The 27,368-nt window shown below is 50.0% G+C and overlaps 1 protein-coding gene across 1 annotated transcript in view; it reads left to right on the plus strand.

Moving 5' to 3' along the window:
* Window positions 1-291: 291 nt before the first annotated feature.
* Window positions 292-27,368, plus strand: part of FANCA (FA complementation group A) — a gene marked incomplete at both ends in the record, with an annotated part of 41,124 nt that continues 14,047 nt past the window's right edge. The window contains 27 exon segments of the mRNA XM_081108338.1: window positions 292-370; window positions 679-788; window positions 982-1,066; window positions 2,480-2,622; window positions 2,752-2,847; window positions 3,627-3,700; window positions 5,999-6,111; window positions 7,724-7,806; window positions 8,409-8,442; window positions 8,921-8,987; window positions 10,916-11,028; window positions 11,885-11,961; window positions 12,147-12,288; window positions 12,597-12,730; window positions 13,031-13,141; window positions 14,037-14,132; window positions 14,228-14,287; window positions 15,329-15,417; window positions 16,107-16,167; window positions 16,267-16,316; window positions 21,479-21,555; window positions 23,143-23,262; window positions 24,904-25,040; window positions 25,449-25,519; window positions 25,812-25,908; window positions 25,989-26,176; window positions 27,253-27,349. Coding sequence (XP_080964464.1) covers window positions 292-370; window positions 679-788; window positions 982-1,066; window positions 2,480-2,622; window positions 2,752-2,847; window positions 3,627-3,700; window positions 5,999-6,111; window positions 7,724-7,806; window positions 8,409-8,442; window positions 8,921-8,987; window positions 10,916-11,028; window positions 11,885-11,961; window positions 12,147-12,288; window positions 12,597-12,730; window positions 13,031-13,141; window positions 14,037-14,132; window positions 14,228-14,287; window positions 15,329-15,417; window positions 16,107-16,167; window positions 16,267-16,316; window positions 21,479-21,555; window positions 23,143-23,262; window positions 24,904-25,040; window positions 25,449-25,519; window positions 25,812-25,908; window positions 25,989-26,176; window positions 27,253-27,349 — 2,604 coding nt within the window.

Raw genomic sequence — 27,368 nt, forward strand, 5'->3', positions numbered from 1 at the left:
AGGTGATGCCCTGCTCACCGCCAACTCCACGCCCAGCTCCGGCCACCAAGATGGCTGCCGCACGAGGCCCCGCCCAGGTGGGGGTGTGGCCTGGAAGCCGCCAGCCAATGGTCAGCCATCCAATGGGAAGGAGGAGCTGGCCGCCAGCCAATGGGAGGGCAGCGCGGGCCTCCAGCCAATGGGAAGGCAGCGCGGACCTTCAGCCAATGGGAAGGCAGCGCGGACCTTCAGCCAATGGGAAGGCAGCGCGGGCCGGACGTCTGGAGCTGCCGCCGGCTGCCGGTGCTCACCATGTCGGGTTCCCGAGCGCTGGCCGCCGCCTCAGACCCCGGGTCCGGGGGCCGCAGGAGGACGTGGGCCGAGCTGCTGGGTAAGTGGGTGTGGGGCCGCCCCCCTTCCCGCCCGAGCCTCCGCCGGCCCGACCCGGGGAGGTCAGGGGCCTGCGCGCAGGAGTGGCCTTCGGTCCTCTCCGGTCTGACCGCTGCCCCCGTGACCCCGACCCCTGCCCTCTCCGGCCCCTCCGCGTCCTGTCCCCGGGTCGCCGTGGTGGGACAGGCGGCTGTGGGAGGGGGGTGCGGGCCCAGGAGCGCCCGTGACCGTGGCCCTTGTTGTCGGTGGGACCCGGGCCTGAGCGGGGTCACTGACCGGCTTTCCCGTTGTCCGAACCGGGTCCCGCAGCGGGCAGGGCCCGGAGGCAGAAGCCCGGTCCTGAGCGCGGCCCGCAGGTGCTGGCGGCCGCCGTGCAGCTGCTGAGGCGCCATGTGGACCTGAGCCAGCTGCTGCTGGAGGTGAGGAGGCCCTCGGTGCTGACGGGGGAGGAGAAGACGGGGGGCGTTTACCCTCTCGGGGGTGAGCTTAGTGACCATGGGGGAGCTTCGCTTCTGCAAACAAAGCCCCCGCGCGCAGGGCGGCAGGCGGGCGCTCCGGGACGGGGGGGGGGGGTGGCATGCGCCCGCTGCCAGGCCCTGTGCTGGGTTCCAGGTGGAAGGCCCGGCGCCCGCAGAGCCGCCTCGGAGCCGAGGGACGGACGGGTGGATGGACCGCGGCAGCCCGGGCGCGCTGGTCGGTGAGTCACAGCCCCCTCTGCGGCCCCGGCGCCCTGTGAGGCCCCCGCTGTGTGTTCCCGGAAGCGGAGGTCCAGACCCACGATGGCGGCTGCTCCTCGCCGGGTCGGGTCGGGTGTTTGCGCCCTGCGTGGGGCGTGTTCTGCGACTGTTACTTAAAAACGGGGCCTGGGCCCTGGCCGGTTGGCTCAGTGGATAGCGCGTCGGCCTGCGGACTGGAGGGTCAGGGTTCCAGTCCCGATCCGGGCACAGCCCGGGGTGTGGGCTCCATCCTCAGCGCGGAGCGCGCAGGAGGCAGCCGATCCGTGATTCCCTCTCATCATGGATGCTCCTATCTCTCCCTCTCCCTTCCTCTCTGAAATCAACAAAAATATATTTTAAAAAAACCCCAAACAAACGAACAAAAAAGCAGGGTTTGCCTCACGAGGGGCAGAAGCAGGAGGAAGGGCCAGTCCCTGGGAAAGGGGGACAGTGGTGCCCATTCAGGGAGCCATGGGAATTTGCGGGTGGGAAGCCAGGGTTGTTAACTGATGGATTTGTTTTAGATTTCCATTGAAATGACCTGAAACAGCAAGCTCAGGGACGCTTATTGCTTTTCGCTGTCCTGTCGTGTTTGAATTTCACAAGTTACGCATCATCGTTCCAGGGAGCGGAATTCGGCCGCACAGTTTTCTTTTACGGACTTTAGACCAAGGAATGAGAACTTATACAAGAAGCTCTTAGCTTTGACCACAGAAATATAGAAACCCTTAACTCACGAACTTTTTTAGTTTTTTTCCTGCTAAAGATAGTGACTGCTACACTGAAACTAATAAATTAGCTATGGAAGTCAAGTCACTTAGAAAACAACGTGCTTGTAGGCACCCTGTGTTTTCAGACTGCCTGGCCTTTCTCACTTTATTGAGTGCAGACCAGAGGCTGGTGGCTGCCTGCACACCCCGCACCCAGGTTCCCCTTGGCAGCAGCCCCAGGATGGAGCACTCCTGAACCGGGGCTGCCCACAGGTGTGAGGCACAGCCTTGGGAAAGCAGACCCGCTTGCCACCGGACGTCACTGTACCGTTGGCGAGAGCCCGTCTGTCTTTGACGTTGAAGTCATTAGAAAAGAGCCTGCTGTGGTTCTCAGTTTGTTGTGCTCCTTTGGAAACGTTGATAACATTCTTAACAGAATGTCTCTGCCAAAACACGAGCATGTACATGCAGCTGCAGGCTCCAGTGGCTGCTCTGCTTGTCCGTGAGCTGCTTCAGTCATGAAATTATCTTCACTCGATGACTTGTGTTTTCCCTGGAGATCTGTTCTGACCTTCAAAAGGCTGATTTCTGGGCTGCTGCAGCTTAAAAGAAGGTGTTTTAATCTCTTAAGTTTCCTGTTTTAGATGCTGTAGTGTTTTCTTCCACGTTTTGTGTTTTCCTAAGGCTCTGCTTTGCGGGACCGAGCCTCTCGGCTGGGGGTTCCAGTGGCAGTGCTGTCCAGCCACACGGTGGCCTCCAGCTTTGTGCAGATCTGTGAGGCGCACGCGGAGCCCTCCCGTGGGGTGCTGCTCGACCCAGGGCAAAGAGTAAGGCACGGCACGATGTGGTAACTGTGCTGCTCTTATTTTTTAAGCTGTTGGGAAAATGGGATGTTTCTTTAATATTGCTTCAGGTATTTGCCCATTTTTTAAAAAAGGTTTAACCTCTCTTTTCAGAAGAAACTGTCTTCCCTGTTAGAGATCACTGGGCATTTACTGGCACACAGTATGTTCTCCCGTCTCACCTTCTGTCAAGAATTGTGGAAAGTACAGGTAAACCTGAGACTGTAGTCCTGACTCCAGGGTTTTTCCAAGCAGTGTCCTGTTGTCTGGGGGGAGCCCACAGGACCCCTACGCTGCTTTTGGAATCTCACCAAGCATCTCAGTTGCAGAGAGTAGGGGAAAGTGTTCAGTAAATGCGCTGGATGGGAAGGAGGTACCCGCAAACACTGTGCAACTGTTGATGGGGTACAGAGAAGGGGGGCGACTGTATCTGGATGGTTGGCGAGGGCTTCCTAGGAGTGCTGGGGGTGCAGGAAGTGTGGGAGTGTGGTTTCTGGGAGACAGATGTGATTGGAGCAGGGTGACTGAGGGATGGTGTGTGTCCGTGCTGCAGGAGGGAGGGCCTCCCTGGGAGAGGACAGAAGGGGGGGGGGCAGATCACAAAGGGCTGTGCTATGTCCAAGAGTGAACTTTATCCTCAAGGCTGTGAGAAGCCACGAAGGATTCTAAAAAGATATTGGCATGTTCCTTTATATTTTGGAATCTTGGGTAGGCCACAGTGGAGAAAGGTCTAGAAGTGGGTCAAGCTAGAGACAGGGCAGGGTCCTAGCGGAGCCTGCAGGACGAGTGGTGAGGATGGGCAGGAGGAGGGGAAAGATGGTAGTGGGCGTGTCTGAGGCTTGGTGAGTGTTAAAACTAGTGGATAAAATAGTTTAGGCTATGCTGTTATTCCACTTGGATTTTAAATAGAGCGTGGTGGTTAAGAACACAGACTGAACACTCTATGAAAATGCATCCTGAAGGACTCACAATGCTGTTATTTTTTTCAGGATTCTTTGTTGTTGGAAGCTGTGTGGCAGCTTCAAATACAAAACATTGTGAGCCTCCAGGAGCTACTGGAAAGGTAGTGATAATATAATGTTACCTTAAGACTACGTGATTTACATTGTAACCTAGTCTTGTACGTCTCATGTATCAGAGCCAAAAATTGCCTGGAGAAACTATTACAGCTGACCTTTGGAGAATATGGGTTTGAACTGTGCAGGCCTACTGACACACAATCCCCCCCCCGCCCCCCCTCATGGGTTTTGCATCTTCAGACTCAGCCAACTGAGAGGTTTAAAACTAGTAATTTGCCAAAGCCGGTGTGGCTCAGCGGATAGAGCGTCGGCCTGCGGACTGAAAGGTCCCAGGTTCGATTCCGGTCAGGGGTATGTGCCTGGGTTGCGGGCGCTTCCCCAGTGGGGGATGTGCAGGAGGCAGCTGGTCGATGTTTCTCTCTCATCGATGTTTCTAACTCTCTATCCCTCTCCCTTCCTCTCTGTAAAAAATCAATAAAATATATTAAAAAACAAACAAAAACCAGTAATTTTGGTCTGTAGTTGGGAGTCTGCTGATGCAGAGGGTCAGCTGTATGTGTTGTTCTGCCATTTTACAGACTGGACTTGAGCATTGCAGATTTTGGTGTTGATGGGGGTCCTGGAACCAGTCCCCTGCACATACTGAGGGGTGATGACTATATTAAACTTGGGGGATCAAGTTATATACAGATTTTTGACCCCTGTTTTGTTCAGGGGTCAACTATAACTTATTATTTAAAGAGAACTTTTTATTTTAATTGAAGCCTTATCGTGCACAGGCTTGGTAATGTTTTCTTTGCAGAAGATATATTATGTGATAAAATATTTTAAAAACTAACACGATGTTCAGGTAAACATGGTTAATATATATGCGTGCAAGTGCTTTTATTTCCTCCTGAAATCCCACCAACCCTCAGAAAGGGGATTTTGTAAAAAGGTGCAACCCATGGAGATGGGAGGGTGTGGGAGAGGGCATACTAGTAGCAGAACAGAGTTTGGAAGCAGGAGGCAGATGGACCAGTGGGAGACGACTGAGCACACTTGAGATGGGCTTGTGCAAACCAGCAGTGTGGAAAGAAGTGGGGACCAGTCCCGTGTCTTCTTTCTCCCTAGAAGACTCTGGATTGGTGTCCCCAGTGCCACTGGATCTAGGGGAGAGGAAGAGAGACTGATTGAAAGCAGGTGCCAGAAGCACTGGGAAGCTCAGATGGCAGCTTCCTGCTCTAGGCAGCCAGGCAGTTGCTCCTCCCCTAGCCGAGCAGGAGGCTGGGGGTCGGCATGTTTGTCCTCTGCTCAAGAAAAACGGCATCTTGTTTGGGGGATTGCCAAGCAGAGGTGAAAATGCCATATTAAAACACTGGTGGTGGTACATGTGGGCCACATCTGTATTTTTTTAAAATATATTTTTATTGATTTCAGAGAGGAAGGGAGAGTGGAGAGAGAGAAACATCAATGATGAGAGAATCATAGATCGGCTGCCTCCTGCACGCCCCCTACTGGGGATCGAGCCCACAACCTGGGCATGTGCCCTTGACCATAATCAAACCCGGGACCCTTTTGTCTTCAGGCTGACGTTCTATCCACTAAGCCAAACCAGCTAGGGCCACATCTGGATTTTTAAGTTGGATCTTTTTGTTGTTAATTCTCACCTAAGGATATTTTTCCATTGATTTTTACAGAGAGTCGAATGGAGGTGGGAGAGACAGAGAGAGCGAGAAACAGTGATTTAAGTTGGAACTTTATACCAAAAACATTGTTGATGAATCAAAGAAGGAAAAAAAAAAGAAATTATAAAAGGACTGGAGGGAATCCTGGAAGGATGTTTTTGTAATCTTGAAGTGGGGAAGGCCTGACTGCTCTAATTAAAAGTGGACAAAGGATTTCAGTTGCCAGTTCCCCATAGAAGATATACAGGTGGCTAAGCACATAAACATTGTTATCAGGGAGATGACATGTGATAGGCGGGGCAGGTGAGGGCTCTCCCATCAGGGCTTTGCAAACCACACGATTCTCACACAGATTGTGCTGCATGGCTGATCCCTTGGTGACAACCTACAGCCTGTAATTGCTGCTGTCTGTTTTATTTGTATGATTATCTTATTACTGAACTTCCTTCCCCCCTTCCCAACAATAGTAAGCTATTCCAAATAAGTATTAGTAAACTACTTGAAGATTATTATTTTTGATGTTAGTAGCAGGTGTCCCTAACTTCTTGGTACAGAAGGCTCAGGTGGTTGCTAGCTTATTCTCAGTGGCCTAAGCTGCTGAGTAAAATGAGTGAGAAGAAAATGGCCTGGTGGCTGTGAGGCAGGGGTTCAGGTATGCTGTCTGCTTGTCCCCAGCCACTCGGACATGCAGGCGGTGGTGGCGTGGCTCTTCAGGAACCTGCGCTGCCTGTGTGAGCAGACAGAAGACACCTGTCAGCACGTCAACACCACCAGGGCTATGCTCTCTGGTAAGTTCATCACAGGCAGGTTCTTGGGGTGGGGGGATTCATTTAGGTCCGTTTTCTGCTATGAAGATCTGTGGGATGCAGAAAAGGCCCTTACACCCACTGTGTGGAAATCTAGCATCAAGTCATCTTGGGCCATACCTGTTGCATTTAACTTGAATTGTGTGGCAATTTTGGTAAGTCAGCCTGTTGACCCATGATGTTATGGGGCCTATAGCTAGTGTGTTAAGTATTTGTGGATTATGACCTGCTGAATGAGGAGGGACAAGCCCTCACGGGGGGTTGGCAGGGAATGTCCTTCAGCATCCCAGTTGGAGGAGGGCTATGCTAATTGAGGCTCGGTTTCACCCCCACAGAGAACGTGTTGTAGGAAACAACAGGGTAGGAGCACCGATTACAAGGTGGTTAGGGATGGGGCCGCTAACTTTTTGGGGGCTTAATTATAATTTATTTATTTATTTATTTAAATATATTTTATTGATTTTTTTACAGAGAGGAAGGGAGAGGGATAGAGAGTTAGAAACATCGATGAGAGAGAAACATCAATCAGCTGCCTCCTGCACATCTCCCACTGGGGATGTGCCCGCAACCCAGGTACATGCCCCCGACCGGAATCGAACCTGGGACCCTTGAGTCCGCAGGCTGACGCTCCATCCACTGAGCCAAACCGGTTTCGGCTATAATTTATTTTAAAATGCGCAGGAAAGGCCAAGTGGGAACTTGGGGTGGGAATCCTTATCTAAGTCCAAACTGGCATGAGCTGGTCACCCATGTTTTCCTGGGCATCTCTCCCTTGGAGTGGGCCCTCTCCTGCTGCTCTGGGAGCCAGTAATCTCCGAGGAGTGAAATCTACACACATGATTTCCTATAACTCTCTATGATTCCTGAATCCTTAACCTGGCTCCAGACAGTTTAAGTTTAAATTGAAGATTAGGTAGAAAATCTTTCATTTTAGCCCTCTTCGACTCTAACCTTTCCAGAAGATTTGAGTCCCCTTCCTGCCTCATTCTCCAGAATGTAATGCTTCTGGGGTCTTCTGTAAAGGTTCTTGTGTTGGTGTAAGAGATGGACTGAAAGTCCCCAAGAAACCCTTGGAAGCTACTTTAAGATAAAATCCCTTACATATAAACTCGATTCATTATAAGTACAGTTGACCCTTGAATAACATGGAGGTTAGGTGCACCAATGCCTCACCCATCCGGAAATCTGAAAACTTAGGTTGGCCCTGTGCATATGTGGGTTCCCAGGCTCGGATTTGATCTGAGGTAGGTTGACTGGATGCTGACTGTATGTTTATTGAAAAAAATGGTGGATAAGTGAACCAGCACAGTGCAAACCTGTGTTGCTCAAGGGTCAGCTGTGTTTTCCTTTTGAACCAAATGGCAAGAAGAGTCTAGTTCGGTCAGAGCTTTAGCTTGGGTCTGGTGAGTACTATGTGTGGCGTCTGGTGGGTAGTGACCTGCAGGGCTCCCAGGGCCAGGAGCAAGGGTGTCCTCACAGCTACCTGAGGGTCTGCCCTCCTAGCCCCTGAGGAGGGTGATCTTGTGTGACTCCTGGCCTCCTGGCTGCTCGGGGACTGCAGTGTATGTAAATACTTTGCTTTTGTGGTTTTCAGATTTTGTGCAAATGTTTGTTTTGAGGGGATTTCAGAAAATCTCAGGTCCGAGAAGAAATGTGGAGGCTGAACAGATGCCCCAGGTAGGAGGAAAAACAAAGGTGAAGCATTATAGGATTGTTGAATAAGCCCCCCTACACCTCCACCCACCATGGGGTCCTTCCTTGGACATCCCTGGACCAGTGGCTGACCTTGCTGTGCTCATGAGTTGCCCCCATACTGTCCCTCCCTCATCCAGTAGGTGTGGGAAGTGGGAACAGGTTGTCATTTCCCCATGTCTTCTGGTTCCCAAAGTGCTCGGCGGCAAAGGTCTTCATGGCCCAGAATGCAGCCTGTGCTTTCAGAGGAGGGGAGGGGGCACTCTCCCAGCTCCAGTCCAGACAGTGTCAGCAGGACTCTGCACGGACAGCACCTGGGTGGTACAGACGTGGGAATCGGGGCCGGGCTCAGCGGGATGTGACCAGGGCCTGGGCATTCTGGGGCATCACAACAGATACTTCCACAAAGTCTGCCTTTCACTCTTCTAGTCTCCTCGGTGTTGGGATGATATGTGGACCTAAGAGGAAATCTTAGCAGTGTTCCTCTTTGAAAAGTCAGTTTTGTATTTGACTCCAGAGTAACAACTACCTTTCTTGTGTGGTTCACGGATGTGACTGAGTCACGGTAACTCCTTTTGTGTTCACAGATTGCTGTGGCTGTGTTGCAGAGAATGCTGCTCTGTGAGTGCACTGCTCTGTGCCCCAGACTGTAAAGGACTCAGTTTGTTTACCAGGAATTTTCTCAGATTCTGCCTTTCGGTTTCAAGTATTTTACCTGTTTGTATATATCTCCCTGTGGAGTCCTTGTACCAGAAAATCCCTTTTTTGGTTGTACTTTGGTATAAACTTAGCCTTCACTTTTTCTCCTGGCTCAGCTCCTCCAGAGCTGTTGAATGATTATGTTTAAGGGTGAATTTGGGGACGTTTCATTGTCTACTGTACATATTCTGATTGGTTTTAAAGGCTTCACTGAGGCATTTGGAACCCTAAAGGCCTTGTGCCCTCTGGGGGTTTAGGTGGCCTGGGAGGTCTGTAACTTGGCAGTGAGGGGCTCTTACCAAGGATGAAATGCCTGCCTTATCTAGAAACACTCAGTCAGGGGTTGTTTTTAATGGACTGTGATGATGTGCTGTTTTCTGCTCCCATGTTCTGGCATCAGTTGCACTTGAAACCTTGGCTGCTGGCGTGCAGGAGGAGTCCTCAGCGTACAAGGCCGTGAGGTGCTGGTACGTTCCTGGGGGATCCTGGGGGCGGTGCTCACTAGGTTAGAGGCCCCAGGTATTTTAGACACTAAATACCAACAGGTGACTCCTGAGCTCACCCCTGCCATCGTGTCAGTGTCAGGAGAGATGACAGCTGGGAAGCACTGGAAACCCCCTGGTGTGCCTGCTTTCTCTGAGATGAGGCAGGAGGCTAGGCACCCCCTCTCTGGGCCCCTCATTCCTCCAGGCCCAGACTCCTGCTGGTTGTGGTGCACCCCTCTTCCCACCAGAGTGACCGGTTCACTGCCGTGCTCTTTCCCTCGTGTGGCCCTCTCGGCCCCCCGCAGGGCTTTCTGGAGCACACAGCTGGCTCCAGCTCCCGCCGAGCCTACAGTAAGCCTGGCTTTGTCGTGCTGGCTTTCTCTCTCTGTGGCGGGAGCTGCACGTAGACATGCTGGCTTGGACATGTCTGCATTCACTTCAGAGTCACATGGGCGAGGCTGACCTTGGAAGTTGGCTCTCTCCTGGGAAACCCAGAGAATTTCTCAGCGTTGCTCTACGCTAATGCTTTTGCTCTGGTGCTCCACAAATATTCCATGGTCCTCAACTGTGCTGTATAATTCAGTGCTTTATTTAAACAGTGAAAACACTGTTTTGTTCTCTAAATTTTATGCAATTTTGTAGTATGCCTAGATTGCTCAAACTCATGTCCCAGGAATCAAATAATGATCGTCAGTGTGTTTGCTTCTTTTTAAATTTTTAAATTAGTTGCCAATACTTACAGTAAAATCAGATATCAGATATTCCCTAACAGTCTGGGTGGCACACTGGGACCCCTGTGTCCTCCCTCTGCCCGGTGCCCTCGTATTCATGACCCTGGGCAGCACATGTAACTGCTGAACTGCTGGGACATGTAACTGCTGGAATACTTGGTTTTCTCTCATGAGGAATCAGTGGGGCTGACCTTGGCGCACGCCCCACTTCAACCCTGGTCACCCTTCATCCCTCCTGCCCTGTCAGTGGTGTCTTGCTCCCTCTGAGGGATCGCTGTTTCTTTCCCTGCTTTCCCTTCCACAGGTCACTGTTGGTTTTAGGGACAGTGAGTTTGAGCCACCTACATGTGCCAGTCTCTGCGCAAGGCTTGGCACAACCCCGCTGTCTGATTCCCACCTCAGACAGGGATACCGAGGCTTTGTAACCCTGGCAGTTTGCTGGGCCCTAGTCCTCCATCGGGCCCAGGCCCCTGATTTCTGGGCCTTCATCACACACTCCCCATCCTCCACCCCCCGGTTCTGTAGGCCCAGCCCTTGCTGATTTCTGTCTGACCTCCTCCCTCTCCTTGGCTTGGCAGGGGTCTTTGTTGCCTGCTTGTGGTTTTCTCTCTCCTTGAAACTATACTTCCCTCTTGTGGAAGCTATACTTCCCTGGGTTCCATTTTAAGCCAGTGGCATGGTGGCCTGGCAGAGAGAATTTCAAGGTCACAGGGCAAGCTTGTGAGCCCCTGAGCTGGGAGTGGAGGCCTCGGCGTCCAGGTCTGTTTTGCTTGACAGTATGGTGTCTTTTTATTTTTTTTATTCAAGATGTGTTTACTGGGATGGTTTCCCATTCATCTTGATTTGGGGTGCTTTTAGTGCTGCTTCCTTCTGAAGGAGCATCCTTCTGTAAGCCTTGCTGTTCCTCCTGTTGGCTGAAAGAGGACAGTGGAGCCACCAACACACAAAACCACCGTTTGTGCCTGGCTGAAGAGGGTGGTGATTGCATAGCCTGCTGGGCATGTTGCATCCATGAAGTAGGGGCTGGGGCTCTGCACCAGGTGCTTCTCCTGCCTCCTCTTTTCTTCTGGAGAGGGTGGAGGAGATCTTTGACGAGAGGCATATTGTTGTGGGAGGTTGTCACTGCTGGAAAGCGCGGGCATCTCTCTTCTTGAGATCCTCTTTCTGCTCCATTTGCAGGTTCAGTGGATTCAGTGGACACACATTTCGCAGTATAATTTCGACAGATTCTCCAAAGAGGTTTTCCAGGCACACGCTGACTCAGATACTCACTCACCAGCCGGTGCTGAAAGGTGGGTTCCAGACCCGTTTGTTTGGGGACCGTTGCCTCCCTGGACAGGAGCCTGGGCCCCTGTTAATGCTTCAGACCCTTGAGATCATGAAGGACGTTTTATCATTAACCATCCTTTCATTTGAAAATAACATTCTCATTAATAAAATTTACAATTAAAGAAGCATGGAAAGAAAAACTCATCCTTCTCGTCACCAAAGTAGAAGTAGCTTTAACACAGAATCTCGTTTTTTTTCTAAATAGATTTTTGAAGATGCAGTCATACTTTTAAATTTCAAGGTGTTTTTTTTCCATATGTCATTAACTTAAGTATTTTTCTATGTAGTTCCATGGTTTTCTTAAGTGTTTAATATTCATGTCATCTTTTCCTAATGAGTGTCCTTTGGCTGCTGTCACTACCAGTGACAAGCGTTCACTCTTAGTGATGTGGCTGAATGCACACCCTGCCCGCTGAGCCAGCTCTGTGCTTCGGTGCATCCCCAGGAGGGTCCGCAGGTGGGATACGGTCGCTCCTGACAGGCTGCTGTCCTGCCCCCGAGGACCTGTGTCAGCCCTTTTCATTTCCACAGCATCCTCATTGATCGTGTGTTGACAGTTAAAGTTTAAAAGCATCCAGACTCAAGTGCAAATGATGGATTAGGAAACAGCAAATATGATACAGGATCACCAGCAGGTATCTGGGCCAAAGAGAGACATTTTATAACCTAGAAATGGTTAACAAGCAGGGAAATGGTGATCTTCACTAATTGAAAAAATGCAAGTTAAAACAAGGTAGTTCTTTGACATTGCGGCTTTAAAACCCAGCTTTCTGATGATTGCTGACGTGATGTTTTTGTCTGTTCTTCCTCCTGGTGAAGTCTCTGATGCCGTTCAAATGCAAAGGGACTGGAGCTTCGCCAGGACCCACCCTCTGCTCACCGGCCTGTACCGCAGGGTGAGTCACGGGGCAGGACGAGGGCCATAGAGATCTCCCTCGGAGCTCTGGAGTTCCAGCCAGTACTGACCACTGCAGCGAGGAGAGACACAGCAGGGTCCCCTTTCAGCCCTGAGTTGTGCCTACAGGAAGGGGGTGGGGTCTGGCTCCTGCCCTGCTCTGACAGCCCAGGCACTTTGTTTCAGCTCTTCGTGCTCCTGAGTCCTGAGGAGCTGCTGGGCCACTTACAAGAGGTTCTGGAGACGCATGAGGTGAACTGGCAGCACGTGCTGTCCTGTGTGTCCACAATGGTGATCTGCTTCCCTGGAGCCCAGCGGCTGGTGACCGGTGCGCTTCCGGGGGCGTTCTGGGTGTGCGAGTGTGCGTGTGTCTGTGTGCAGTATGCGCAGTATTGTTGGAAAATAGGAGGATCATGGTGCCCATCTCAGCGAAGATGCCCTGAAGGTGCCCTGCATCCTGTGCACTGTGCCCTCTCGGGCTCTGCCTGCTGCTCGTCAGCCTTCCGTAGTTGCTGTTTGGGTTCCTCTTATCAGTTTCCAGTCCCTTGAAATTGGCATTGGGTATGCAAGTCGTAGGGGAGCACTTACTCCCCAGCAGAACATACGCATTTTATTTCTATGGTTATTCTTGCCTAGACTGGGTAACCTGCTTGCTGGCCCGTGCGTTTGAGAGCTTCGACCTGGACTGCATGGTCACTGTGTTCCTGGTTGTGCGTCAGGCTGCGCTGGAGGGCCCCCCCGTGTTCCCATCTTATGCAGACTGGTTCCAGGTGTGTTACCTTTGCTGACCTGCTGGTGCTCCCAGTAGGTAGTTGGCATGTCCCCCAACTTGCCGAGGAGAGTCCTTGTTAGGCAGTAAATTGTGCCTCTGAAGTTCACAAGACACCATGGTTATGTTTCAGCCTACGTTAGCCAACGCTTCGCCATGACCTCCAGGATTGTATGAACCAGCTGGCTCTGTGGTTTCTCTTTCCAGTAGCAGTTTTCTGTTTTTGAGGCGCTGCGTTGACAGGTCCCTGCGTGGACAGTAGGGCACGTGCTGTCCGTGCCTCACACCCACCTCCTTCCAGGCCTCCTTTGGGAGCTCGAGGGGCCACCACTGCGGCAGCAAGAAGGCACTGGTCTTCCTCTTCAAGTTCCTGTCTGACCTCGTGCCCTTTGAGGCCCCCCGGTACCTGCAGGTGAGAAGCCGGCTGCCGGCGCCTTTGCTCACGTCCTCCTCAGTCCAAGGATGGTCTTCCTGAGCAGGTGCCGGTTAAACACTGCAAACCCAACAGCTAGGGTGTAGGCATGCCCTCAGTGAAAGTGTTGGTGATGGTGAAAGGCCAGAAACCACCCGCTGGCCGGTGGCCATGCAGGGAGCTGTCCCAGGTCTTCCTTGGAGCAGCTCAGAGAGCTGAGACGGGGAGAACTGGAGTGTTGCACGACCCATGTTTTATATTCAAGAACAATACGTTTTTATGTTGGAGGAGAAGAACCTGGAAGGACATACCCCAAACTGCCAGGGGTCGTTACGTCTGGGCGTGGGAAACCATAGTTTTTATAACAGGTCTGTATCAATCTCATGAGTAAAGTGTTTTCTGTAAGCCTTTTATTTAATTAGATAACTATACCCAGCCTTTGTTTTGGGGGGTTGGGCACCTAGAAACTCAGATTTCATAGAATCCAGGTGAGAGAATAGGTAGAGGAATAGATTAAGCCGTGTACCCATCACAGGGTGAAGCCCAGAGCACTGCTCATGCCTCCAGGGCCTCCCCTGCCTGTCTGAATGCTTGACCCCTGGCTTTTGAGGTGGAAAGGTGCCTGGTGATTAGAAGCTTGGACACTGGCAGCGGCAGGGGTGCCTTCCATCTGAGGAGAGGTGTGCAGAGAGCCCGGGTCCTCCCGCAGGACTCTGGCCGCCCACTTCTGAAGGCGCAACCTTCAGGAGCACATGGAAACCCTCACCAGGATTCCATTCCGTCCGTGTCTCCCCCAGCTTCTGCCCTCGTGGTCTTTGGCTAATTCTCTGACTTTCCCGTCCCGAACGTCAGGAACAGCTGGCAAGCTGATGTCCTGTTGTGTCGTCTGCTGCAGGTGCATATTCTCCACCCGCCCCTGGTCCCCAGCAAGTACCGCTCCCTCCTCACAGACTACATCTCGCTGGCCAAGACGCGGCTGGCCGACCTGAAGGCAAGTCCTGGCCTCCCCTCTTCCCTCCTCCCCTCGACCTCCAGCTGCCCACACCTATCTGGTCCTCAGCATTCTCGCTCCTGTCTTCTCTGCAGGTTTCTGTGGAGAACATGGGGCTCTATGAGGATTTGTCTACAGCCAGGGACGTCACAGAGGTAACTCACCTTGGTGCTGCTGCCTCGGGGTGTTTCCCCCCCGCCCCCCGTCCCTCCTGTCCCTCCCCCCTGCTCACCAGGCACACTCTTGTTTCCTGTGATGGGGTTGAGCCTTTGAGCCTTTTCTGTCTGGGACCTGGGGTGCCTGGTGCAGGTGGGCCGTGACGGTTGCCCCAAGTGCTCGTTCTGTCACGTCTCTCTGTTGAGAACAGAAGCAGCAGAGTCACTGTGTGTGGAAAGGTTGTCTTTTAGGAGATCACTGTCCACGTGGGCTGAGTGGACAAAGTGTCTGTGAAACTGCAGGGAGGTGTCATGTTTTTCTAGGAATTACAGACAAAGAGGTTAACTGCATGTATGTAAAACACATGTCAGGTGTCCATGTGGTATGCTTATCTTTTTTAAGACCATTTTACTTAAAAGTTGTGAGTTGCCGGAGAACTGTTACAGATGCTGTTAAAGTGAATATTATGAAATACTTAATTCCTTTTTCTGTTTATGATTTACTGCTGTCCTTAGTATCAAACTTAATCTCTGCTCCTTCTCACCTGAAAACCTTCAGTTCAGTGGTTCTCAACCTTCTGGCCCTTTAAATACAGTTCCTCATGTTGTGACCCAACCATAAAATTATTTTCGTTGCTACTTCACAACTAATGTTGCTGCTCTTATGAATCGTCATGTAAATATCTGATATGCAGGACGGTCTTAGGCGACCCCTGTGAAAGGGTCGTTTGACCGCCGAAGGGGTCACGACCCACAGGTTGAGGATCGCTGGTTTAGTTGGAGCCCTTGACTGTCCTATGGGGGCAGCAGAGAGGAGAGGTAGAAAGGAGACGGGAGGGTGGCAGTGGCTTCCCACAGGGGCCTGGTGTTCTTACCGGCTGCTCATTGGTCTGACTTGCTGAGGGCAGAGAGAAAGCCACTATGCCTTTTTGTGGTTCTGAATTCCCAGTGTGCCACGCATCGACTCCGCGCCTTTTAGCTCAAATGACAAGCCTTCTTTTAAGTCTCCTGTTCTTTTCCTTCCTCCCTCCACGGAGTCAGCCCCACAGCCAGGCATCCCAGGATGTGGAGAAGGCCCTCCAGGTGTTTGAACACACAGGGAAAATTCCCATTGCCGTCATGGAGGCCAGGTAGGGCCATGCTGGGTTTGTCCCTCATCTGTTCTCAGAGCCATGAGCAGCAGGGAGGGCGTGTTTGTGGGGAGACCCAGGAGTCAATGTAAATGTCCCAGCGATGGTCTTGCAGCTTGCGGGTGCGAGGTCCTTGACGTGACATGCGCTTTCTTTAGAAAAGCACAGGGCACCCCCAAAACAGCCAACAGGTGGGACTGAGTGGAACCCACACTGTTCAGAGGGACGATGGTTTTAATTAATACTTCATTGGTGACCAGTGTGAAGCTAGTATAGGTAGTCAAATACCAAAATTGTGTTGAATTTTATGTGATTCCCCAAAGTTGTTAAATTCTGGTTGATACCAGGGTGGGGTAGCTTTGTTAAGGTATTGCTTCTGAAAATGTGGTCCCACTTCTGGGATTTCCAGATAAGCTCCAAGGAGAAAGCCCACATTGAACTTGAAGTGACCCTTGTGGCCTTGGATTGACCCAAATATGGTCACGCCAGGGGGGCAGTGTTATCCAGGTTCCTCAGGACACAGGTCACCAGCATGACTACCCTTTGCATGAACTGGGACTTTAAAAATGTGATGGAACGTCATAGCCATGAGAGACGGCCCACCGGGTGCCCCTCTGGAAGCTGATGTTTTGTGTTCACTGAGGCGTCCTGACGCTTCTGTTGTCTGAGCCCACTCTTTTGTGTTGCAGCATATTCAGGAGGCCCTACTATGTCTCCCACTTTCTGCCCGCCCTGCTCACGCCTCGAGTGGTCAGTACACATCTATCTTCACGAGCTCGGGACGGAGGTGGCGGAGAGCAAGGCCGTTCCTGTGTGGCTCTCACTGGAGTCTCGTGTTTCCTCTCGCAGATCCCGAGTGCCCCTGACTCCCGGGTGGCCTTCATCGAGTCCCTGAAGAGGTGCGCAAGGACAGTCTGTTTCTAGCAGGGCTTTTTTTTTTTTTTTTTTTTTTTAAATATATTTTATTGATTTTTTACAGAGAAGAAGGGAGAGGGATAGAGAGTTAGAAACATCGATGAGAGAGAAACATCGATCAGCTGCCTCCTGCACGCCCCACACTGGGGATGTGCCCGCAACCAAGGTACATGCCCTTGACCGGAATCGAACCTGGGACCCTTGAGTCCGCAGGCTGATGCTCTATCCACTGAGCCAAACCGGTTCGGCTCTAGCAGGGCTTTTGACAATGCGGAGAATTCTGGTTCTTTTGTAGAGATGTTTTATCACATGTATGTTTTATTTATAAAATATTGGCTCAAAAGATTTTAAAAAAAATTTCTTTGATTCTGAGCATCGCCACTAAGCATCATTTTTCAATGAACGTGTAGGAGATTGATTGGTCTGGGAATTAAGTAGTGTTATTTATTTTTTTTCATTTTAAAATTTATTGGGGTGACATTAGTCTATGTGAACATATAGGTTACGTGTATGAATTACTAATTTACAAAATCTGTATATATGACCATGTGCCCACCACCCATAGTCAGATCTTCTCATGTCACCTCATGTTAGGACGCCTTTCTCCTCTGACCCCCTCCCTCTGGTAATCACCACACTACTGTTTGTGTACATAAGTTTCAGTTTTATAGTCCACATATGAGTTAAATCATATAGTTCTTAGCTTTCTCTGTTTGACTTATTTCACTTTGCATAATGTTCTCAATGTCCATCCGTGTTGTTGTAAATAATGCTATTTCATTGTTTCTTATGGCCGTGTAGTACTCCATATTCTTCTTCAACTGTAAATAGAGTTGTATCAGTCTACATTCCCATTGGTAGTGAATGAGGGTTCCCTTTTTTCCACAACCTCTCTAACACTTGCTGTTGCTTGTCTTGTTGATAGTGGCCCTCTAACTGGTGTACGGTGGTATCTCGTAGTTTTAATTTGCATTTCCCTGATTGCCAGTGAGGTTGAACATCTTTTCATATATCTATTGGCTGTTGTATGTCTTCTTGGGAGAGGTGTATTTTCAGGTCCTCTGCCCACTTTTTGATTAGATTATTTGTTTGGTGTTGAGTTTTATGAGCTCTTTTTTTTTTTTTAATTAAATCTTTATTGTTCAGATTATTACATTTGTTCCTCTTTTTTCCCCCCATAACTCCCCTCCTCCCAGTTCCCGCCCCACCCTCCGCCCTCACTCCCCACCCACTGTCCTCATCCATAGGTGCACGATTATTGTCCAGTCTCTTCCCGCATCTCCCACACCCCTTTCCCCCCCAAGAATGGTCAGTCCATTCCCTTTCTATGTCCCTGATTCTATTATAATCACCAGTTCATTCTGTTCATCAGATTATTTATTCACTTGATTCTTAGATTCACTTGTTGATAGATGTATATTTGTTGTTCATAATTTGTATCTTTACCTTTTTCTTCCTCTTCCTCTTCTTAAAGGATACCTTTCAGCATTTCATATAATCCTGGTTTGGTGGTGATGAACTCCTTTAGCTTTTCCTTATCTGTGAAGCTCTTTATCTGACCTTCAATTCTGAATGATAGCTTTGCTGGATAAAGTAATCTTGGTTGTAGGTTCTTGGTATTCATCACTTTGAATATTTCTTGCCACTCCCTTCTGGCCTGCAAAGTTTCTGTTGAGAAATCAGCTGACAGTCGTATGGGTATTCCCTTGTAGGTAACTGGGTTTCTTTCTCTTGCTGTTTTTAAGATTCTCTCTTTATCTTTTGCTCTTGGCATTTTAATTATGATGTGTCTTGGTGTGGTCCTCTTTGGATTCCTTTTGTTTGGGGTTCTCCGTGCTTCTTGGACCTGTAAGTCCATTTCTTTCACCAGGTGGGGGAAGTTTTCTGTCATTATTTCTTCAAATAGGTTTTCAATATCTTGCTCTCTCTCATCTTCTGGCACTGGCACTCCTATAATTCTGATGTTGGTACGCTTGAAGCTGTCCCAGAGGCTCCTTACACTATCCTCGCATTTTTGGATTCTTTTTTCATTTTGCTTTTCCAGTTGGGTGTTTTTTGCTTCCTCGCATTTCAAATCTTTGACTTGATTCTTGCGCTCCTCTGGTCTGCTGTCGGGAGTCTGTATAATATTCGTTATTTCAGTCCGTGTATGCTTAATTTCTAGTTGGTTCCCCAATATAACATCGAGGGTCTCATTAGTTTTCTTGTAGATCTCATTAAGTTTATCGGCGGCTTCTAAACAGTTCTTGAGAGACCTTAAAAGTGTGGTTCTGAACTCTATATCTTCCATTGACAATTTTGTCCTGTTTCTTTGTCTCCGCATTTTGTTATGCTTCCTTGGTGCACCTCCTAGTGGTCTTTGTGTGCAGTCTTATAGTTAAACCTTGATTGTTGTAGCTAATACCAGGGAGGGTTTGACCTCCAGGCCAAGTGGCTATCAATTAAGTAGTGTTATTGATACAAAATCACGAAAGGAGGAAAATTAATGCCAGCTTTTTTTGCATTTGCGTGATATAGCTTAATTTTTTGACATTTATTTCTAGTCTTAAAAAATGTTTTGTCAAAGTTAAATATGGTTTAGAAAAAAGAATTATAGTTCTGAAATTTTTAAGAAAAACAGCCACCACTCACCCCTCCCTGCCACTTCTTTCTTTCTGGACGCAACTGTTTTCAACTCTTAGCTGATTTTATTTCTCTCCATATCTAAATAGCATTTTTATTTTGCTGCTTATCACTTTTTCTATTTCAGGAAATGTCAATTGATAATCCACTGTGGAAGAAAGTCTTTACCTTTCTTCCATCAATACAATTAGCTGTCCTTCGTATAATAGTTTTAAAAACTCAGTTTTTACTTTCATTTTTGAAGGCTGTCTGTATAAACACTGTTCAGATTTGACCTTAGGAATTGGGTTGTTTTTCTTTTGTTTTCTCTGGAGTTCATATTTGTCTTTTCCCCATTTTCCTTGTACATATCATGAATCACCTGCAGATTCTGCCAGTGACCTAGAGTCCGCTCATTCAGAGTCGAGTGTCCAACAGTTACATCTGGAGACACCTCTTGCAGAGCCTCCCTCCGACCTCCTCCAGTCTGAATTGTTAGCATTAAGAAAGGATGGATCGCCAGAACCGGTTTGGCTCAGTGGATAGAGTGTCGGCCTGCGGACTGAAGGGTCCCGGGTTCGATTCCGGTCAAGGGCATGTACCTGGGTTGCGGGCACATCCCCGGTGGGTGATGTGCAGGAGGCAGCTGATCGATGTTTCTCTCTCATCGATGTTTCTAACTCTCTATCTCTCTCCCTTCCTCTCTGTAAAAACTCAATAAAAAAAATAAAAAAAAAGTACACTACTTTAAAAAAAAAAAAAAAAAGATGGATGGGAGATTAAAAAAAAAAAGTTTGACACCTTACTGAGCCTTCAAGTTCAACAGATAGTTTGGTTGAGTATAGAAATCTAGGCTGGAGCTTGTTTTCCTTTCAGTCTTAGAAAATATTCCTCCATTGACTTTGAGCCTCTTGTGGTTGAGATGTTATAAACTTATGGTTTCTGGTTCTCTGCCCTGTGTTTCTCTCTCTGGAGGCCTGTAGTCTTATTTTTCCTCTGTGTTCTGAAACTTCATAGTAATGTGGATTGCTGTGGGTCTGATTTCATTTCTTGACCGGGCAGATGGTGGGCCTTTAAATCTGGAAATCCATGTCCTTCAGTGCTAAGAAATTTTGTCTATTTTAAAACCTTTTGTTATGAGAAATTTAAGACAGAAAACTACAGATAAGAGTATGTATAACCCAGCTTTCATAGTTATCAACAAATGGCCAGTCTTGTTTCATGTGTAGCCCTCAATTCACCTACTTACCCACCCTTCTGGGTTATTTTGGAGCAAATCCAGACTATTGTTCCACCTTAGCTTATTTCATTACAGGCTTGCTGCCCTCGGCGTGGTTTTTTGGAGCCCTTGATATCAGATATTAGAGTTCTTGGATTTTTTTCTGATGTTTTTTCTCTTCTGACATATTTTACATGTCTGGTGTTTGGGGATTTTTTCCCCTCTTCTTTCTTCAGGTTTACCTGCCTGTCCTTTAGTGAGTTTCACTTCTGCCACCAGACGCTCTTTTTATGTCAATCTGTTCTTACTGAACAGCTGCAGTGTTTGCCTTCCCTCTCAGAGTAGTAATGATAGTGGTGCCTGAGGGTTTTCAGTGAATTTCTCCATTTTCTTTTGTTTGCATTGATTTCTACTTTTTAAAAAGTACTTTTATTGAGTTTTTAGGGAGGAAGGGAGAGGGGTAGATGGAAATATTGTTTGGCTACCTCCTGCGTGCCCCCCACTGGGGATCGAGCCCAAAACCTATGCATGTGCCCTGACCAGGAATTGAACCAGTGACCTTTGGTTCCTGGGTCAGTGCTCAACCACCGAGCCACACCAGCTGGGCTGGTTTCTATTTCTTAAGCTAAAAGCTTTCCACTTCCCAATTGGTTGGTGGTGGGTTCCTACTTTCCAGGCTGTGTTCCCTGCCTCACTTCAGGTCCCCTGACGGGACCTCACTCTGGAGCTCAGCTGTGTCCTCCTCCTGTTTGTATCGTCATGGTTTGCAGCACTGGAAGGTCAGATGCCCTCCTGCCTCATGGCTCATGTGGAGGCTTCTTGTCCTGCAGGCCATGCCAATGTCCATGCGTCCCAAACCTGAGCTGCCCCTTGTGGCTCCTCTGAGGGTGACTCCATGGCTACTGTCCCTGGGCTTGGCACTGTGCCCTGAGACAGTGCCAGCCGTGCTTTGTAAACGCCTCTCTCCTTACCACAGGACCTACTCTCTAATTCTTTGTGTTTTTAATCACATTTGGGTGTTTTTGTTAGTATTAATTAAAGTAGTATAAGTTCCCTTTTAAAATTTGTAAGTTTCTGAAACTTGAATGAGAGAAGTAAAAAACATGTGTAATCTCTGTGCCCAGTGAAACCACTGCTGGCAGATGTGAGCACACAGCACTGTGCACCAGTGAGGGCGTGATGCAGAGTGGTTTTTCTGAACGGGTCGTAATGTACCGTGTTGTGTAATTACATTTACTCTGTCACATACTTTTGTTTTATTAAAGTTTTTGGAATTATTAGCTTGAGTTATAGTTGACCTGATTTTAATGTTTTGTTCTGATCCAGAGCAGATAAAATCCCCTCGTCTCTGTATTCCACCTACCGCCAAGCCTGCTCTGCTGCTGGAGAGAAGAAACCGACAAGTAAGGGTTCTTGGCCATGAGCTGTGGTAGTGGCGCCTTGGTCAGTGCTGTCTGGTTAGGTCGCGCTGGGTCTGGCCAGGGCTCTGGGTTCAGAGACTGCCCACCACTAGCCCCAGTCATGGACCAGGATGTGATGCTGTCAGCTCACAGGCTCTGAGCCTGGAGATGCTGATGTACCTGAAATAGCACGTTCTTAAAGCAGTGCATGCGCACAATATCCGCTCTGCTGTTTGTAGCCCCACTGAGGGTGATGAGGCTTCTGCTTGCCTGTCCTGGGTTCAAGCTTTAAATTCGGGTGACCTCTCAGACTCAGCAGCCGGGCTCCAGGACTATCTCGTTTCTGAAGCCTGCTGTAGGGCTGGTCTGTGGACAGCTTTCTGACTGACCATTTGGATGGCGGTTAAGTTCTGTGGTGGATTGGCCGGGGGGAGGGTCTTTCTGCTTCTGGGGAACAGTGACATGGACCTAGGTCACATCTGAAAGGATGTAGAGGTGGGACGGCTGTGCTGGGAGCAGCTGGGCAGACTCGGTGTGTTCCTGCCCACCCTACCTGGCCACTAATAAGGCGGCTGACAGTCAGCAGTGCTGTCAGGCTGTTTTCTCAGCAATGTCATTGGACAGAGGGCAGGAGCCACGCTGATGAAGCAGCTTGTGTTTGCTGGTTTCACCTCCGCAGCCAGAAACCCCTTTCACTAGCCTGGATAACTTATAACAGTGGACACCCAGCCTCTAAGCGGACAAAGAATGAAGGTCCCAGAGCTCACCGCTGTTACGGCCAGTGAGTCGGCAGCTCTGCTGGGGATGCCATGTGTGGTGCTGGTCCTCCTCGCCCAGCCCCAGGTCCCACTTTTGGGGGCTTTCAGAGTGTCTTCTGCTGTAGAACTTGATGCAATGGAATCATCAGGAGAAGCCTTAGGCTCTGACTCCTGGTGTCACCGGAGACCTGTGAGGCTTGCTGCACACCGTGTTTTCTCCAGTGACACCAGAAATGAACTGATTTTGCTTTTAAAACACTGATTCTGTCTTTTTCCTTTGTTTTATTTTTTTTAACATCCTATGATAAACAACTTAGAAGTTTGAGAAGCAGGGAATAAGTCATTCATGAGTGTCTCCTGCCCGGCCTCCTTTGCTGTGCTTCTTATCTTTTTCTTTCTTTCTTTTTTTTTTTTAGAGAGAGAGAAGGGAAGGGAGAGGGATAGAGAGATAGGAACATCAATCGACTATCTCCTGCATGCCCCCTACTGAGCATTGAGCCCACAGCCTGAGCATATGTCCTGACCAGGAATTGAACCAGTGACTTCTTGGTTCATGGGTCAATGCTCAACCACTGAGCCACACTGGCTGGGCCTCATCTTTTTTCATTAGGCACATGCTTTTCGCACTTGTGGCAGTGGGGCGGGTAGACCCTGCTTGTTCTTCAGCTTGTTTATGAATGTTTTGATTTTTGATGTGACAGCATCCAGCCGCAGGAGGGTTTTGTTTCCTCCCGTTTTGGGCAGGGAACCCATGGGAATGAGCAGGTCCATATTCAGCTGCATGTGTTTCCCGATGGCTTACGTGTTAGAACCGCTCTTTCCCGTCTCGCAGATGCAGCCCCGGGAATGGAGGTGGAGGCGGAACCTGGCTGTGTGGAAGGCTCCTTGGGACTGCTCACAGCTGCACTTCAAGAGCTCAGGGCCGCCATGACAGACCCCGCCCAGTATGATGGTGAGGACGGGCATTGGGCAGGCTCAGGAGCCGTGTGCGGTCATGGATGGGGCTTAGTGGCTGGTCCACTCCCTCAAGGTGGTAGTGGCTGGTTCTTATTCCTGTGGTTCAGTGTTTGGTAGTTAAGCCTGACCCTGGTGCTGGCTGGTATCAGGATGTGGTCCTCTTTAGATAGGATGGGAGACCAGTCACTCCAGCTGTCACAGACCCTTGACAGAAGGTGACTGCTGCTGTTTGGTATCCCAGTTGGACAGGTGGTGGAGAGGAGGCTGGGCGACTTTAGTAGGTTGGGGTTTTCTTTCTTTTCCTCACGCCTGAACCTCTGCTGCTGTATGAGTTATGAGTGTTTCTCTGGATTGGAGCCCAGACAGTTCAGACTTAGCAGTGGTGCACAGCAATTTATGAAATAAATCCTAACTTTCAGACTTTACTTACGGAAAATGCAGAATCCAAAATAGTAGGCTAGCTTGCGCCGGCATGGCTCAGTGGTTGAGTGTTGATCTATGAACCAGGAGGTCACAGTTTGATTCCTGGTCAGGGCACATGCCTGAGTTGCAGGCTCAATCTCCAGTGTGGGCATGCAGGAAGCAACCAATCAATGATTCTCATCATTGATGTCTCTCTCTCTCTCTCTCTCTCTCTCTCTCTCTCTCTCTCTCTCTCTTCTTTCCCTTTCCCTTCCTTTCTGAAATCAATAAAAATATATTAAAACAAAATTAGTAGGCCATATTTTTACCTAGTAACTGTACAGATTTTATTTTATTTTATTTTTATCATTACCTAAGGATACATTCGTTGATTTTTAGAGAGAGGAAGGAAGAGAGAGAAGAGAGAAAAACATCTATCAGTTGCCTCCTGTATGTGCCCTGACTGGTAATCGAACTGCAGCCTAGGTATGTGCCCTGACCAGGAATGGAACCTGCACCCTTTTGGTGCATGGGATGATGCTCCAACCAGCCAAGCCACTCGTCCAGGGCTATTATGAATTCCTTTTATTCCTGCTAGGAAAGAATATCCTGAGAGAGCCTCACAGAGGAAATACTAACAAAACTATCTTAGTTCTTCTGCTTGCTGGGTGCCTGCAGGGCCTTAGCTGTGATCCTGCTGAGTGTGCCATGGGGTGGGAGCGTGGCCTTCAGAACATGGCATCTGAGGATCTTGGGGCCAGGCAGGACCCAAAGGCTCTAGCAAGGTTGCTGAAAGGTTAGGTCAGCCTTGTTCCAAAGCAGCAGAGGTTCCATTTCCACACAGTATGGTTGGCCCACTCAGCAACCACCCAACCTCTGGTGCCCCGAGGCTGTGGCTCTTGGCCATCGGCAAACATGATGACAGCTGGGACGCAAGCCTCCAGCAGATGTCACGTGTGGGGGAGTTGGTATGTGATTCAGATGAAGAACTTAAATAAGTGGTGAGGTTTGTGGTGGTGACAGAGTGCGTCCTCCTCACACGTGCAGTACAGTGTGAGTGGTGACCCCCCTCAGCCGTGTCACCTGCTCTCCACGCCCAGTTGCTGCCGCCTTCAGGGAGTTGGCCCTGGGCTGAAGTCAGGGTAGTGTTGGGTAGTTTCTGCACCCTCATCAGCCCCTCTGTGCACCTCCTCCCCGCACCCCTGTTCACCTGGCTGGACTCTGCCATTTGCAGTTTTGTCTGCTCAGATTGCGGTGGTTTCTGAAAGGCTGCACTCTGCCCTGGGCCTCAGTGAGGACGATGGCAGCTCCAAGGTCTCGGAGATCCAGCTCAGTGCTCTTGCTCCCAAACTGGAGCTGCGGGAGCAGCAGGTGAGTGTGGGACGCCAGAGAGCACAGCTGTTGCGCCTGCTGGGTTGTGCTAGAGAACCGAAGCCCTTCTCTTCACCCTTGTCCTGCTATATAAAGTGTGTACGTAGAGCCAGGACGGTCAGAGTCCTTAGTGCCAGGGTCAGCACCCCACTTGTGTGCGCAAAGAACATGCAGCAGAGGCCTCTGTGGCCTGAGAGTCCACAATATTCACTCTCTGGCCTGCTCTCTGCTTAACGTCTCACCAGAGGAGAGTACGGGACAGCACGTGGCCTGTCACGTTCCCAGGGCTTGGGAGTGGGGATTCTTGTACCCGTTTGCTTTGGGGTTTCCTCTCCGAATGTAAACCTGTCAAATGTGTGTAAACAATACAAGATCCGACTCAGGCAGGTTCCCCTGGTGTCTCCCCAGGTCGTGGACCTTCTGCTGACCTCTTTCTGTCAGAACCTAATGGCAGCCTCCAGCTTTGCCCCACCGGACAGGTATCTGGGCAGTTTGTCTGCAGGTGGCCTGCTGCTCTGGTTGGCCCCCTTGTGGAGCAGAGCTTCTCCCTGGTTCCATGACGACCGTGGCCATCAGTTCCTGGTCCTCTGGCTACTGGTGGGGTCTATGCTGACTTTATCCAGTGGGGATAGGGCAGGAGTGAGCATTGCACAGGAGACGCCACTATTTGGGGAACTGCCTGCTTCTTGCTGAGACCTCCTGTGCCTGAGTGTTGGCACCCCAGACCCTGGGAGGGCTGTGCAGGACTGGGACTGGCCATTGTCTCTGCAGGCAGGGCTCCTGGGCAGCCCGCTTTGTGACGACCACGTGTGGACGCTCGCTCCTCCCCGCTGTGCTCACCAGGCTCTGCCAGCTCCTCCGTCACCAGGTAGGGCTGCTGCCTCCCTCCAGCTGGGAAGGGGGCTCTGCACCCTTCCTCCTGCTCAACTAGTTCTCGTCCCATTTCAGGGCCCGAGCCTGAGTGCCTCGCACGTGCTGGGGTTGGCTGCCCTGGCCGTCCACCTCGGCGAGTCCAGGTCTGCGCTCCCGGAGATTCACATGGGCCCTCCTGTCCCTGCCAGGGGCCTCTCCATCCCTGAGTTCTTCAGCAGCCTTCTGACGTGCAGGTCCAAGGAGTCTTCACTCTTCTGCCTCAAGTGAGTTCTCCCCCTGGTCCTTCAATACTTGTGTCCTCTGTTAGCAAGTCACAGATGTGCCCCTCAGATAATCACTGGTTAACCTCTTGGTGTCTGTCCTTCCAGAATCTTGTTTCCATGTATTTATGTGAGAGTGTTGGTTGGTTTGTTTATAAAAATGGGATCACATGCTGCACTAAACTGCATGTAAGATGTTGGCACTAGACGGTGGTGCCCTTGCATGTCACTCAACGTCCTTTGGGCCTGTCAGAGCTGCTCCATTTTGGCTCAGGGTCCTGACTTCTGGTTAGGTCCCTGGTTCCCTGTGCTGAGCAGCTGCGGCAGCTGTTTCTCTAGGGTAAACCCCTACCTGTGGAACAGCCCGTCCATCCAAAGGTAGACTCTTAAAGGGCTTTGAGACCCATCATCCTGTAAGTCTGGGCCAGTGTACACCCCACGCGCCCCATCATGCACCACTGAGCCCATTCCTACCCTTCTGTGTGGGGACACCTGCTAACTCAACAGCGTGCAGCATGCGGGGTGGCAGGTGCTAGGGGCAGGTGGGTGGGTGGGGTGAGAGGGGCTGGCCTGTGCTGAGGAGTCCTGTGTGGTGGGTCTGAAGTGGAGCTGTTGGCTGGGACTGTGTTCGTAGTTTACTGACAGTTGACAAAAGGCCTGAGGGATGTAATCAGCAGAAAGGATAAGTGCAGGAAAGCCTGTCTCTGCCTACTGCCCACCTGATGTGTGTGTTGTCCACACTGGAGGTAGATTGCCCATCCCCATCCCTCTCATGGGCTTTTGGCAACACCAAACAGTCCCCATTGGGAGTCAGTCCTGTAGGTGCCCCGATCCCCCTCCCCCACCCCTCACCACCTTCCTGACTTTCTCTGGGCCCCTGGGTGAGTCTCTTCTGGTTGGTCTCTCTCTCCCCCGAGCAGCAGGGACAGAGCTCAGACCCTAAGGGTATGACGTGGGGGCCACTCCCCAGTGCTCAGGAGTGGAGGCTGAGGACAGGGACTCAGGACTCATGCTTAATTCTCTCTCCCTTATTTCCATGGACCGCATTTCTGTGTTACAATTCCATTTTCTATTTTCAGATTTTGTACCGCAACCATTTCTTACGCTTTGTGTAAGTTTTCTCCCCAGTCATGTGATGCTTGGTACAGCTGTTTATCTCCAGGCCTAATAAAAAAGGTGGGTTTCTTAGGTTCCT

The sequence above is a fragment of the Myotis nattereri genome (genome assembly GCF_964212035.1).
Source record: "Myotis nattereri genome assembly, chromosome: 15".
In the NCBI taxonomy this organism is placed as follows: domain Eukaryota; kingdom Metazoa; phylum Chordata; class Mammalia; order Chiroptera; family Vespertilionidae; genus Myotis; species Myotis nattereri.